We start from the raw sequence: 13814 nt of genomic DNA on the forward strand, positions 1-13814 counted from the left end.
TCCTCTGGGATTAAAGCTTCCCAGCCCCCTACGGGCAGGGCACTTTCTCTTTTAGATGCCTCATAACATCTCAAGTATTTTTGACTTTTCATGTCTGACAATAAGAGCCTACATGTCAAATGAAGCTGCAACAAACACTGAGTTTTATTCAAAAAAGCTGATCTGGCTTGTACTCCTCTGTGGCTTAAATTCACTCACAGATTCTCAGTTTTTTTAAAATCTAATGTCTGTAGATCTTCGAAGGGTCACCAGTTTTTAACAGTTCTGTTTTTATAGTTTTGATTTATTGCTCTTGTGTTTTATTCTTGAATTCTATTTTTACTGATTGTCATGCTGCGGCTGCACTGCAGTTTCCCACTTTGGTATCAATAAAGTATATCTGTCTGTCCAGAGGACTCGTCATGGTCTTCTGGTGTGTGGTAGACATTAGGCAAATTAACTCAAACATGTGCTACAACATTTCTGCTGCTTCACACTAGAGGTTTGACTCATGTGAGAACTTATCTACAGAAGTCTGGTAGAAGCCAACACACTCTGGTTTAAGGGTTCTTGGATACATAGAATTTGTTGTCAGTGTTTCCCATTTACTGTAATTGACTAAACTGTGGCAGCCAGTTGTGTAGCATTTAAGTTGAATAAAGGTTGATTCATACTCGCAACATCTTTGACTTTCCCACTTTTTCAGAAAATCACTTTAATTACTCCAGAATAATTAAGTCTTGTCAAACAGATCATTATAAGTCATCTGGTAATGATCCATGTAGTTTTTTTTTAAATATCACAATGAACAGTATAACACAAAACATATCTTATAAACTCAGTATTTCCCAACTCAGTGCAAAGTATTCCTGAACTGTTTTAATAACAAATGATCAATGTGTGTCTGTTTCAGATTAATGAAGTCATCGGGGTTCAACACTGAATTCAGAACATGTGCTTTCTCACAAATAACCCCTGGATCTTTTTAATTAAAAAAGGATAAAGAGACAAAAGACTGGACAGTTTGTCTTTAATAAGACTTATGATACTCCCACTGACCGTTGCAACGCACATCAAAATATATTTATAGCATATACACGCACCAGCTTTTCAGACACTAGTCCATGGAATCTCAATGCAAATGAGAGTCATGCTTAGCATGGGATCTTAACTGTTAAATAGTGGAGTAGAACCATCGTTTATGAGGCTCTGTTTTCATGACTTCTGGATGTTTATAGTCAATGTTCCACAGTGGGTAGGAGATCCACTTCTGCATCCAATCAATAATAACTGAGGAGGTTTGAGCTGACAATATGCAGAGATACAGTAAGAAGCCATTGCAGTTTAGTTACATTTCCAATCTCTTTCCAGATTTGTCCTTTTACCTTTACAAAATGGTTACAGGAAGCTTTATACATACCAGGATGTATGAAACCTGGCTTCAATCAGAGCATCTACTCAGAGTAGAGGAACAGAAAACATGATTCCACAGACACTTCCCTCCTTTTCATCACACAGATTTCATTTACATTATTCACAAAATGTTCCCAGTCGATCGTATTTGTCTTAAAGTTAAATAACTAAATGTAAGAACAAAGAAAACAGACTTGTTTTTCAGCTTATAGTGAGACTTCCTCAGCTGGACTGTAGTAGTTTACACAGGATGATGCTGTTATCGTAGCAGGGTGCATGGAGTCGGTGCCACAGAGACAATGTTAACGCTGATGCACCTGCACCGCATGCAGCCGCGCCTCTTCGTCCCATCTCGTGTCCTGACGCTTTCATCGCCTCCTCCGGTCCCCTTTCTCTTCACACACGAGTCCGTTTGCGTTTCGGGGGCCTAGAATACAGTAAGGGTGTTGATTGGCACAGGTCACAGAGGGCTTCCCACAGGAGCGTTGGCGGGGAAAGGTCAGTGAGCGGCCTACGGCGACGAGCACTTCGACACCGGAGTATGTCACAGGACCTCTGTGAAGGAGGCAAAGGGTCAAAGATCAGCAGGAGCTGGTGATTAATAAAGGCATGTTAACAGACAGAAGAAAACAGTCTGTTTCGTAGTCCAAACCAGGGTCGACCTCGTTGAACTGAGCTGCGACACGGTCCGTAAACCTCTGACAACGAGCGCCGTTAATGTTCAGGGTCAAACTGAAACCACTCACTGACAGATCACAACGTTCTGAAGGTCACATCATGGATTTAATCTACAAGGAAAGTATGTTCAAGCCTCTGTTTGTGGATCCAGGCATCCGTGAAAACCCTGAAGCTCTACTGTAAATCCCACTGGTCTGGCATTTTTTACAAATGACCTGCCTCAGAGCTTAAACGTGCTAAATCTTACACTTTAATGAGATAAATTGGGGGGAAAAAAGACAAAAGTCCAGGTTTGCTGATGTTTTCAATGTATGACACAGCAATACTACACATATACTGTATATTGGTTTATGGACATTTATCAATTTCAATAGATTTATAAATCTTCCACTTTAAAGAAGCTGTAAAGTGAATGTATCGTAATGAGCAGATGGTGTTTTGGAGTAGATCTGGTACAGGGCTCGAACACATTTTTCAAGGTCAAATTCAAGCACTTTTAGGGATCATTTTCTCATTTTTCCAGGGCAGCACCTTATCGCTGGAGTAAAATACATATCTACAGGAATACAGGTACTCATGATTTTTTTTTCCACAATGATGTACATTGTATTATGCTATAAACATCTAAAATTATGTTTCATAATAGGAAAAAGTTTAGAAGTTAAGGCAGAACACAAAGTTTTATTCACAAAAAGGGAAGCCACTTGGTGTTCTTCAGGCACACTCACACTGAGCCAAAGGTTAAGATAAAAATATACCTGGAGTCCACCTGAGAACACATGGCAATTTTCTTTTTTGACATAAAGTTTTATTTTTCTAAATGTATCACCTCTCTGTAAGTAGTTTTGGCTTGACATCTCGCCTGAAAGATTTAATATCAAAATAAATAAATAAATCACATCACAGAATTAGAATTGCAAGCACTTTTCCAACCGTGAAAACACAACATTGAAATTCAAGCATTTTCAAGGATTTCAAGCACCTGTACAAACCCTGCTGGTAGCTCTGAGGCAACCGCTCCTTTGGAGTAAAACCCATTCTCTAAGTCACAATCATTCATCAGCATTTCAGAGTGAGTGTTTTCTCTTCCCTTTATTGAAGAGCTATCATGTTAACTTGTCACGAAGTGTGCCAAATATGCCTTTCAGTTGTCGATATAGTCATGTTCTTTTTTTTTTTTTTTTTTCAGCTTCCGTGAGTGCTACCACTTTCTGTGTGATTTAGTTTGAAGTCACAACTGAAGAGGGAAGCACTTATGTCTATAATTGACTCACAAGGAGTTAGGGTTTGGAATTTCAAGTGGTAATAACATATGATATATAATGTACATTAGAACAATTAACATGGCTAAAACTGAATATATTTAAAAAAAAAAAAAAAAAAAAAAGGAAAATAAAAATAAAGCCTTCATATGTGACAAGTTAACATGATAACTTTTCAATAAAGGGAAGAGAAAACACTACTTCTGAAATACTCATGACTTTTAGTATGTGCCCATTCTCTCATCAGTTCTCACTATTTCACATTATGACCCAAGACTGTATCTTGGAAACTACAGCCCACCAGCTTTTTTGTTCATTTTCCTTTATCAGTGTCTATTAATAAAGTTTTACTACATTTACATTTTACATTTAGTGTATTTGTATAGTTCTGAATTTGTAAACTTTGGAGTTAAATTTTCCTGATTTAACTTAAATTTGCAGTTTCTTAATGCTGAGAGTTGATGTTAAAATGATGTGTGCTCCAGTACCAATATACCACATGTTATGGACCTGCTCCAAGCTTATCCCTTTCTGGAACTCTTTTTTTAATTTCATTTCCAGGGCATATGGGTGCTGTATTCAGCCATCTCCCCTTACTGCTATTTTTGGCCTCATTTCATGCAGATAACTAAACCCCTCCAGCTAACCTACAAAAAGTTGTGGCCTTTGCATCCTTATTAGCTAGGGGTACCATTCTCTTCAAATGGAAGGACTCATCACCTCCAACATACGATCAATGGATCAGAGACATCATGGTTAACATAAAGTCAGAAAAAACACCCTAAATAACTCTATCAACAAATTTTACAAAATATGGGAGCCTCTTTTACACTCCGTGAATATGTCACCTGGCCTGGAACTTTAAATACATTTTAATTGTTTATACTGTTATTGACTTGTTTTGTTTATTTATTTATTTTCTTTCTTCCTGTAACAGTACCAGAATGCACTGTCTTTTTATGTGTGTCTTGTTTGTATTGCCTTTTTTTTTCTCCTTGGGTTCTGTTTGTTTATCATGTCCGGTGTCAATCTCTGTATCGTGAACACATTACTTGAAATTATAAATGTTAAATTTGTTAAATGAAAAGTTCTATAAATAATGAAAAGTTCTATAAATAAAGTTAAAAAAAAAAAAAAAAAAGATGTTTGCTGAGCTTAGGGCTACACAATGTATTCATCATTGAAATGTGCACATATGCAATAGTGAAATCCCATGTTAGTGAAGTAGAATGAACTACAACGTGCTGTTCTATAACTTTTGGTGTTTTATATACAAAAAATGATCATAATAATAATGAGTGTCAGTTGTGTGGAATTTTTTCAGCCACAGAAATGACCCGAGTGGTAATTGTTGTCACAACACGAGGTAACACAACTAATTCGTTTGAAAGGTTTGTATAATGAGTGCAAAGCCACATCTGAATGTCATCCAAAGGAGACTGATGCAATGAAAGGCGCTGTAGAGACATTCAAGTCAGATGAGCAACAATAAATTAAAATGGCACTTTTTTCCTTTATCATCCAGCCTCAGTATTAATGAGACACTTAATCTAAACCAAAAGGATATCAGCTAGTCTGCAACGAAGCATCCAAAGAAAAACAGGCTCAGTAGGCATCAAACAAATGGAAAATGAAGTAAACTGATCCACTGTGATCTGTAAATAATAATGCACATGTGGAAAGATTAAGTGGAAGTTAAAACTGCATTTATTTTTCTCAAGTAATTTCAGGTTGTTCATGTTATTCCTATTTTTTTAAATGGTACTTTGTAGATGTGAACCAGGAGTGTCAAACTCATTTTAGTTCAGGGGCCACATACAGCCTAATATGATATAAAGTGGGCCGGACCGGTAAAATAATATAAATAATATGATAAGAACTTATAAAGAATGCCAACTCCAAAGTTTTCTCTACGTTTTTGAGTAAAAAATAGTGCAATTCTGTAATGAAAATGTTTACACCTACGAACCGTACTTGAATATAAAGTGAACAAATATGAACAATCTGAAAATTCTTAAGAAAATAAGTGCAATGTTAACAATATTACGCCTTAGTTTATCATTTATACACGTGCATTACAACTTACAGATCACAGTGGATCTACAAATACACAAAACATTAGTAACAGGCAGAATATTGTTAAAATTCCACATACTTCTCAGGTTGTTCATATTTGTTCAGGTTATTCACATTTTTTTGTAAAAAGCTACCCTGTAAACGTAAACATTTTTGTGTAATTTTGCTTATTTTAAACTAAAACAAAGAGGAAAATTTGTGGTTCTCTTTATATATAGGTTATCATGATAGTATTTTACTGCTCTGACCCACTTTAGATTGAACTGACCAAAAATAATTTTAACACCCTTGATTGTTAATATGTCCAATGTGATTTTTGCATTTTACAAATTCATCCCACGGGCTGGATAGGACCTTTTGGTTTTGGAGACACCTGTGATGTCAACATTCTTATAATATAATTTTACTTTATTCACTGTTATTATTTTACTAGTCAGACCCACTTGAGATTATAGTGGGCTAAACTAAAATGAGTTTGACACCCCTGACTTTAGGCATAAGGATGCGTGAACCTACAAATCTTATTCATGTGGGTCGAATAAATTCATAATTGAAGTGACGCTGAATTATTTGATTGACAACGCCACATGTGAGGCTGCAAACAAGTTCCACCATTCAGATAAGCCCCGGAGGTATGACTCTAAAATAAGTCGACCCCACATGGAATTACATTGTAACATTCAATCAGCCTCGCTTATAAATATTCCCAATCATAGCTGTCCATATAAATACCAGGCCCACGCCGTCTCAAGTGTCTGCATTTACCCGAGTGAAAATGAGATAAGAGACTGTTTACGTTCTATGTGATGGAGTCGACAGCAGGTGGCGGTAGTAAGGTGTGGAACGTGACATTTTTGGTTATGTATGTCGGTGCGCGCGAGGTCTTTAGCAAAAGTAAGCATCCTGTGTTTGCTCTGTGTTTGATTCATGGCTGTTGGCTTGTCTTCAGGGCGACAGGTGAAGGTTAAGATCGAGCAGGAAGGGGGTGAGGAGGGTGCTGCTGACGCCAATGGTGGAAGGGGAGGGGGGGTGGGCACCTGCTGGGGATGAGTGAGGGATGATATGCTGCATAATTGCTTTGGAGTTGTGTTTCTGACCCCTGGCACCGGGGACTTGTGGATAGGGTCTCCTCATCGCCTCTGCCATTCGAGGAATTCCACGCTGGCTGAGAGCCTGGGGTCTGCGGGGCCGCTGAATAAAAGCTGTCATCGGTAAAAAGATATCGGCCGTGCCTACACTATTTCTTCCGCATCCCTTTTTTGTGAGTGTAAGCGGAGTCTGGGTGGCACACCTTCCTCTCCTCAGGGGGGTGCTCACACCGGACCCGGGTGACGATGGTAGTCCGTCTACGAGTTCAGGTCTGCCGTCGCTCCGTGCCAAGGACAACAGGACTAACTATGGTACCTTGTAGATCGGGCTTTATTGGGCAATATGAACTTTGGCCAAGTGTAAAACCGACTCAGCTCAAATAAGCACACAGGTTCTGTACAAGTGGACCGTGGCTCTGTTTGGAACCAGGGTTTATTAGCGATGGAGGAAAAATAATTCAAAGAATACCTAAGTTTCCAGTCTTCGGCAGGTCCTTTCACTCAAAATGAAACTGGTAGCAGCGAATATTATGATACGTGTTTGTAGTATGTGTGTTTTATGAGGTCTGATTTTTATTAAATAGTTCAGAAAACCTGCTTTTAACCCATAAAGACCCAAACATCCACTGGTGACCAATAGTATTTACTGATCTACACTGTTTAATATCTGTTGATCCATTAATCCTATCAATACATGTAAATAATTGCTGTGAAATAGAGTTTGTAATCTTTTCATGATCATCAGATATGATACATTTGGACGTTCAGAGGCTCCATAGTAACTGTGGAAACACCGTCATCTTCTACAACATTGATTCATCAGTAAAACCCATGGAGTTTGATAAAAGACAGTGAGATGGAGACCCTTGTTTTGCATTTAGTTAATGATATCTTTGCTGAAAATGTCACTTTTTCTTCAGTTTTCACTGTTTTGATATAATAACCTTTAAATTTACTCTGAGATGTCATCAACATCTAAATTAAATATAGGAAATTAAATGTAGGAAAATACATGATTTGCAGTGGAAAATACAAAATACAGAAGTTAATATGATAATAAATGATGATAAGTCACTCAAGTAAATATTCAATAGAGAGAGAAAATAATTTGGGAACTGACACAAAAGTAGCTCTGGGTCTTTATGGGTTAATTTCGCTATGTAATTTTCATTAGAGGTAAAATTTCAATAGAGTCATTCCCATTTATGTTTGTGTCTTAAAAATTTGATAGATTTTATATAATCTGTCACGTGTGATGACTGTGTGGTCATTGATATTAATGTTTGCTTAATGTCTGTTTGAGTTTATTAGGCCATCTTTGAACAAATACAACAGATCTAAGCCTACAGTTGGATGTTCATGTATGCAGATGATACACATCTTTACATTGAAGTTTACAGAACATAGACATATTAATCACAGTTTGCAGTACATACTACTACATCACTCTACATTTTTAAAGGTCAGTCTGAAACACTTTGTGTATATATGTCGGCCATCTTGGATTTAAGGCGGTACAAATAGCTATGGCTCAACCAACAATACCCCAAGTGGTTTAGAGAACTTACCAAAAATGGCGTTGATTTAACTGTTCACAAAAGTGGACACAAGCATGACAGGGGCACTGTGTAACTTTGATGAAAGGCAACTGAAAACCATCACTGTTCATACAGTAAAATTAGAGTTGGAAACATCCTCTGATCAGAAGTCAAACTGGAAATGACTAAACACAATGTCTGCTGTGTGATGACACAGTAACACTGACCTCATGCAAGTAAGACTCAGATGAACACATGTGATTACCGCAAGTGGAAACTGAAATACTGTCCACACAAATTGGAATGTGACAACTGTGGAACTGATCAGGTCATCTTGGTAATAAATGTCCAAGCATGAGCTCAACTAACTCACACAAATATCACAAAGTTAATAAACTTTAAAATGACAAGAGCCATCAGAGGATGACATATCCCTCCTGGCTGAAAAGTAGTAGTTACTGGTCTTAATTTAGTTTCAATGACAGCAGGAGACTCATGTACTTCCAGAAAATGATGCCTTGAATCCATCGACAACACATATAGTGTATATAAGACAGACACACAACAGACAGAAAAGCAAAAGGCACCACTTCAACACATAAATGACGAATTGTAAAGTTTAGTGGAAAAAATAATAAAGATTTTTCTAGAGAGAAAATTACTATAAACACGTTGACCACCATATCCTGCCACATTATATATTGAGGGAGATGAGAATATTCCAAATTTGGACTGAAACTATTGTTTCATACTTTTTAGATGCTTCCTTTCTTACACATAAGAATAACATAAATTACACAGTTAGAAGGCTGCTGTGGATTTGGGTTTCTAGTGGCTTTTGGTCTTGTTTTCCTTTGGATTTTGGACTGTGATTTAATATCAGTTTGCCGTACCTGCAACATGCTGCGGCTTTATCGGGCCTGCCTTTTTCAGGAACGACTCCTCGCTTTCAAAGCTCAGGATTGGCTTCGTGGCCACGCCGTTCTCAGACTTGTCGAGCCCTCCGTTGGTAGTGTTTCCGTGGTTGGTCAGATGGATGATATCTTCAAAGTTGGCAGTGTCTGCTTTAGTTGACAGACCATTTTCATGTCTCATAGGCTGGACCCCGTTTACTACTTGGACTGAGGGGCTGGAAAAGGGGAGATAAAGGGCAGAAAGTGGTTACGCTTATGATGGTGACTCATGAAACAAATGAGTCAGTCTTTCGATCTCCAGTAACGGGAGTCTTTTAAAATCTCTGCCAGGACGTGTGTGTTCAAATACAAAGAATAAACATTTCAACACAGAAAACCTTCTCCTGGTATTGCGTCTGTTTACTGTGGTAACTTGTGTTTTCCACTGAGGTTTACAACAATGCAAACCTCCTGCAAATCTTGATTGGGAGTCGGCTCCCGCATTTGCTTTTCTGGCAGACTTTTTTTTTTTTTTTTACTGTTCCCGGTGGTCTTGTTTCAAGATAATCACACTGGAATGTTCAATTCCAGTGCGAGAAGCTGTAATTTTACCTTTCTGTCACATTGGTCTGTCCGTTCTCCGCCTTGTGATTGGACATGTTGACCTCTGGCCTCAACTGATAGTCAGCAGATGCTGGAAGATGCAAAGTTAAATGTTAATGACCGTCCCTTATGTTGTATCAGGTTAACAGGCAGGAAAGAAAGCTGGATTTTCCCAGAGCATCCTTCCTGTTTCGTTTAGATCTCCCCTGACTCAGCTCTTGTGAGGACGTGGCTGTGGTCGAGGCTGATCTCCACACCCATAAGCAGAACTGAAGCAGACTTGCTTTGCTTTTCACCACATCACTGACTGGCTAATGTCTTCCTGAATTGAGGATCTTTGCCACAACAGCAAATCTGTCCGACCACATCGATCGCCTACATCTCATGTGGAAACTGAGACCTGAAAGTTATATGCCTGGTTTTAGATCCAATTAGAAGAAGATACATGAGTAGCCTATAATTACAAAGGGAATGAAGACAAGGTTGAAGGCTGTGAAATATCACAAGGTTTAATGTAATTCCTTGGGTAAAAAAAATAAATGTTTGATAACTGCCGAAGGCTGTTGTCATGAGGCTCCTCTTCCTCTCCCAGTCCCTCAGTCCCACGGCTTGGACAATAAGTAAGCACACATGGGTCTTATTGTACAAAAGAAGAAGAGCTCAAACTGCAGCTGTACAGGATATGAGAGATATAATCCAATAACCCTTTTATGCTCCGGGAATTTGACTCATAGTGGAACAAAAGTACACAACAAATACCTGTGTTTATTCTAACACATGGGAGAGGTCATGCATCATTTTATGATGCAGCTCTGGTAGAGTCTGTAATTGAAGCTATAACTGTTAGAAATCCACTTTTAAGTGGGTTCCGCTGGACACAGGACTTGTGTGTTTTTTTTAAAATCACTTCCCAGAGAACACATTAATGTGTAAAAGATCAGTTGACCCAATTACCGGAAACATTTCCTGCAGATTAAAGGCCTGTAATGGATAATGATTTTCCTCAATCACTTGAGGATGTTGTGTTAAAGTAACCCAGATGGGTGTTCTGTTTACCTTTGCTGCTCTCTGCCTCTTTGTCGTTGACTTGGGCAGGAGGACATGGCTTTGTTTCTTTCTAAAAAAGATATAGCACAATTTGCATCATTTCTATTTGAATTTTAAATGTGAGCTTTATGTTTAAGTGAAAGCTTCATAGTGTCTGTACCTTGTCGCCCGCATCAGTCTTACGCGTCCTCTTCATGATCTCCTCCAGACGCTGGAAGAAGAAGAACAAAAATGTGTTACAGAACTGAAGACTGTTTGTATTTCATAGTTTGACCTTTAAGGGTTCAGAGTGTGATATTTAGTGGTGATGATGCAGATCACATTCCACTGAATTCCCCCCCCCACACACACACACACACACACAGACACACACACCACACACACGTGGACAGCCTCAATTATGGAGGACACAAAAAAAAAACAAAAGTAAGGTCCTCTGTGGAGCTTATGTATTTGTCTGTTCTGGGCTTTTTAGTGGCGATATGTGATCTACACTCAAACAGTCGATCAGTTTTTTTCTCAGCTGGTGGGTCATGAGCCAAAAGTGGGTTGCGAACCCATTTTCAGTGGGTTGGGGGCCTCTGACTGGGCAAAAAATTATGTTAAGAAACAAATACTGTGCTTTACTTTTTATGGAGCTGAGCGCCATCCATTCACACTCCCCAACAGTAGGTGGTGGTAATGCACTGTAATGCTAATTAACGCCAGACATTTCACAGCATAAAAGAAGACCCGGAAGTTTCTATTCAAATCATGGCGAAACTCAGGTATGACAACGACTACATCAGATATGGTTTTACCTACATTGGACAAAAACCTTAGTGTGTATAATTACTGAACAAGTGACTGAATGCACATCTAATTTTTAACTGAGTGCACATTTTGGTTTTGGTTAAAATGTAACTAATTTAGTGTTAAAGGGAATATTTCCATATTTAGCATCACCACCTGCTGGTCAGTTTGGTTTATCATTAAACTTGTCTTCTGTGTTTTCATACTGTGATATTCTGTATTATCTCAAGTTCAAAACAGACCAAAAGTTTAACTTTTATCAGTTTGGGTCGCAGCTTGTCATTGAGGGGTGATAATGGGTCCTGAAGCCAGACCAGTTGAGAACCGCGGCACTAGATGATGGTAACGCACTTTAACACTGGTTGCCATGTGCTATGAAACAAAAAAGAGAAGAGGAAGTCACTTCTGAGTTTTTATAGAAACACAATGGACTCTTTAGAGGTGATCTGCTTCATTTATATGGTCAGCTCAATTTAAGGAAACAAACACACTCTTATTTTAAGGTGATTAAACACTAATAAAATGTAATTATGACCATTATATTCAATTTCTGCAATTAAATCCTCTTACATCTTACACACTTGTGAAGGCATCCAAGTTTTTATGACAGAATTTTGTAGTATCCAGTTCTGGTGAGACGGAGCTCACACACGTTGATTGCCTGTTTTGCTAAAAAAAAAAAAAGGAAGTTTCCCATCTTGCTGTTCATTGTAAAATGGTTTCCTGTCTCTTGCATGTGAGGTCATTATGTTTGAAGAGAAAGCATAGAGGCTCTAGCGTCTCCAGGTGTTAATAATGTCGAAGCAGCACTTGTGTATTCAGCTGGAACAACAGTGTAGGATGGTCCAACAGTGAACAGTAGGACAGGGAGGATAAACTGACACACCTCTGCGTGGTTAATATGTATGCACAGAACACAGAGGTTTGATACAAAATGTGACCTCTATCTGAGGACACAGAGCTGAGCTGAGACTGCAGCTGCCACTCATAAAAGCATTCTTAAGAGCCAAGATAATTCATGGACATCTCACACTCATGGCTTTGGCATCTAGTCTGGCTGCAAAACTTAAACGGAAGGACTTTTTTTCTTAAATCAAAAAAGTTGCTGTGTTCGCAAGGCCTTCAGGCTGTGGTGTTCAGATCCACTACTTTAAGTAGCATCGGCAAAATATGCTTAAAGAACCTTTGTCAGTGTTAATATTCTATGGTCTTTTTGGATTCATTTTACTGCTGCATTAATGCAAATGTTACATTTTACTGTAGCACATGTTTAAGTTGAGCTTTTCTGAACTACTTTGAACTGTTAGATGTAGTTTACTCTACATCAGTGCATCGTATTCATTAAGATCAGTATAAAGTTGAGCTGTCTCCATCCTGTGAGAACCACAAATCTCTAAAAAGTCAAATTCTAGAGGTCAGAAAGACAGGTCTGTTTTCATCTTTGTGAGGATTTATTTTCCAAATCCAATCTAAGGAGTTTACTTAGTTTAAAAAACAGGAGCATTTTCATATTTTGTGATATGTGGTTTTCATTAGACGAGAGGGCAGGTCCAAATATGCTCCGCTCTGTTTCTCCCCTGAATCCATTATGATTATTCATTTACCCATATAGTTGTGATAGTGTTTATTACATAGTTACTGGGATGGTAGAGGTTTCTATTATTGGTACTAACAGCTGCAGTATTAGTATATCCACTGTTAGTACTAGGAGTAGTAGTATTAACAGTTAACAGCTATTGGTATTTGTACTTATATTACTAACAACAGTTCAAGTTTTTATCAGTTATAGTTCAGTTTGTTGTGCCTTCATGCCCCCCCCCCCCACACACACATTTCCCCCAATCCCTCTCTCGCTCTCTTCTTCTACCCCTCTCTCTCTTTCACCCCAACTTTTCAAGGCAGATGTCTATCCTCCAGAGTTGGGTTCTGCTCCAAGTTTCTGCCTGTTAAAAGGAAGTTTTTTCTCACCACTGTCACCAAGTGTTTACCCCTGGAGGATTCTGTTGGTGTCTATGAATTGGCTTAAGAATCTGTTTTCAACCAGTTCTAGATGTAAAGTGTCATGAGATAACTTTTGTTATGATTTGGTGCTATATAAATCAAATTTGATTTGATATTAAAAATTAAAATCTGCAAAGTATAGCGATGTTGCACAAGCATATATTACATAAACTAGTCTTGTGGCATCATTGTAATTTTAATTTTATCAAATGTTTTTTATGTTGGTTTACTGTTTGTAAAGTTGTCAAAAAACTCGAATAAACAGAAGTTAAAAAAAAAAAAAATCTGCAAAGTAACTAAAGCTGTCAGACAAATGCAGTACAACGTATGCCTCTGAGATGTAGTGCAGTAGAAGTATAAAATGTAAATACTCAAAATATAAAATACATTAATCATGTAAAACTAGATGTATTCAATCAATATTCATGTGTCAGTCCATTTCCT

At 38.1% G+C, this 13814-nt stretch overlaps 1 protein-coding gene across 5 annotated transcripts in view; it reads right to left on the reverse strand.

The window, feature by feature from the left end:
• Positions 1 to 992: 992 nt before the first annotated feature.
• map7d1a (MAP7 domain containing 1a) overlaps positions 993 to 13814 on the reverse strand; it is a 63110-nt gene continuing 50288 nt past the window's right edge. For all 5 annotated transcript variants that reach the window (XM_030158361.1, XM_030158363.1, XM_030158360.1 and 2 more), the window contains 5 exons: positions 10738 to 10788; positions 10587 to 10647; positions 9540 to 9621; positions 8928 to 9163; positions 993 to 1947 (listed from right to left, as the gene is read on the reverse strand). In XM_030158361.1, coding sequence (XP_030014221.1) covers positions 1937 to 1947; positions 8928 to 9163; positions 9540 to 9621; positions 10587 to 10647; positions 10738 to 10788 — 441 coding nt within the window. In that variant the 3' untranslated portion in view covers positions 993 to 1936. The remainder of the gene's footprint in view (positions 1948 to 8927; positions 9164 to 9539; positions 9622 to 10586; positions 10648 to 10737; positions 10789 to 13814) is intronic.

This window comes from Sphaeramia orbicularis, chromosome 16, assembly GCF_902148855.1.
Source record: "Sphaeramia orbicularis chromosome 16, fSphaOr1.1, whole genome shotgun sequence".
NCBI lineage: Eukaryota > Metazoa > Chordata > Actinopteri > Kurtiformes > Apogonidae > Sphaeramia > Sphaeramia orbicularis.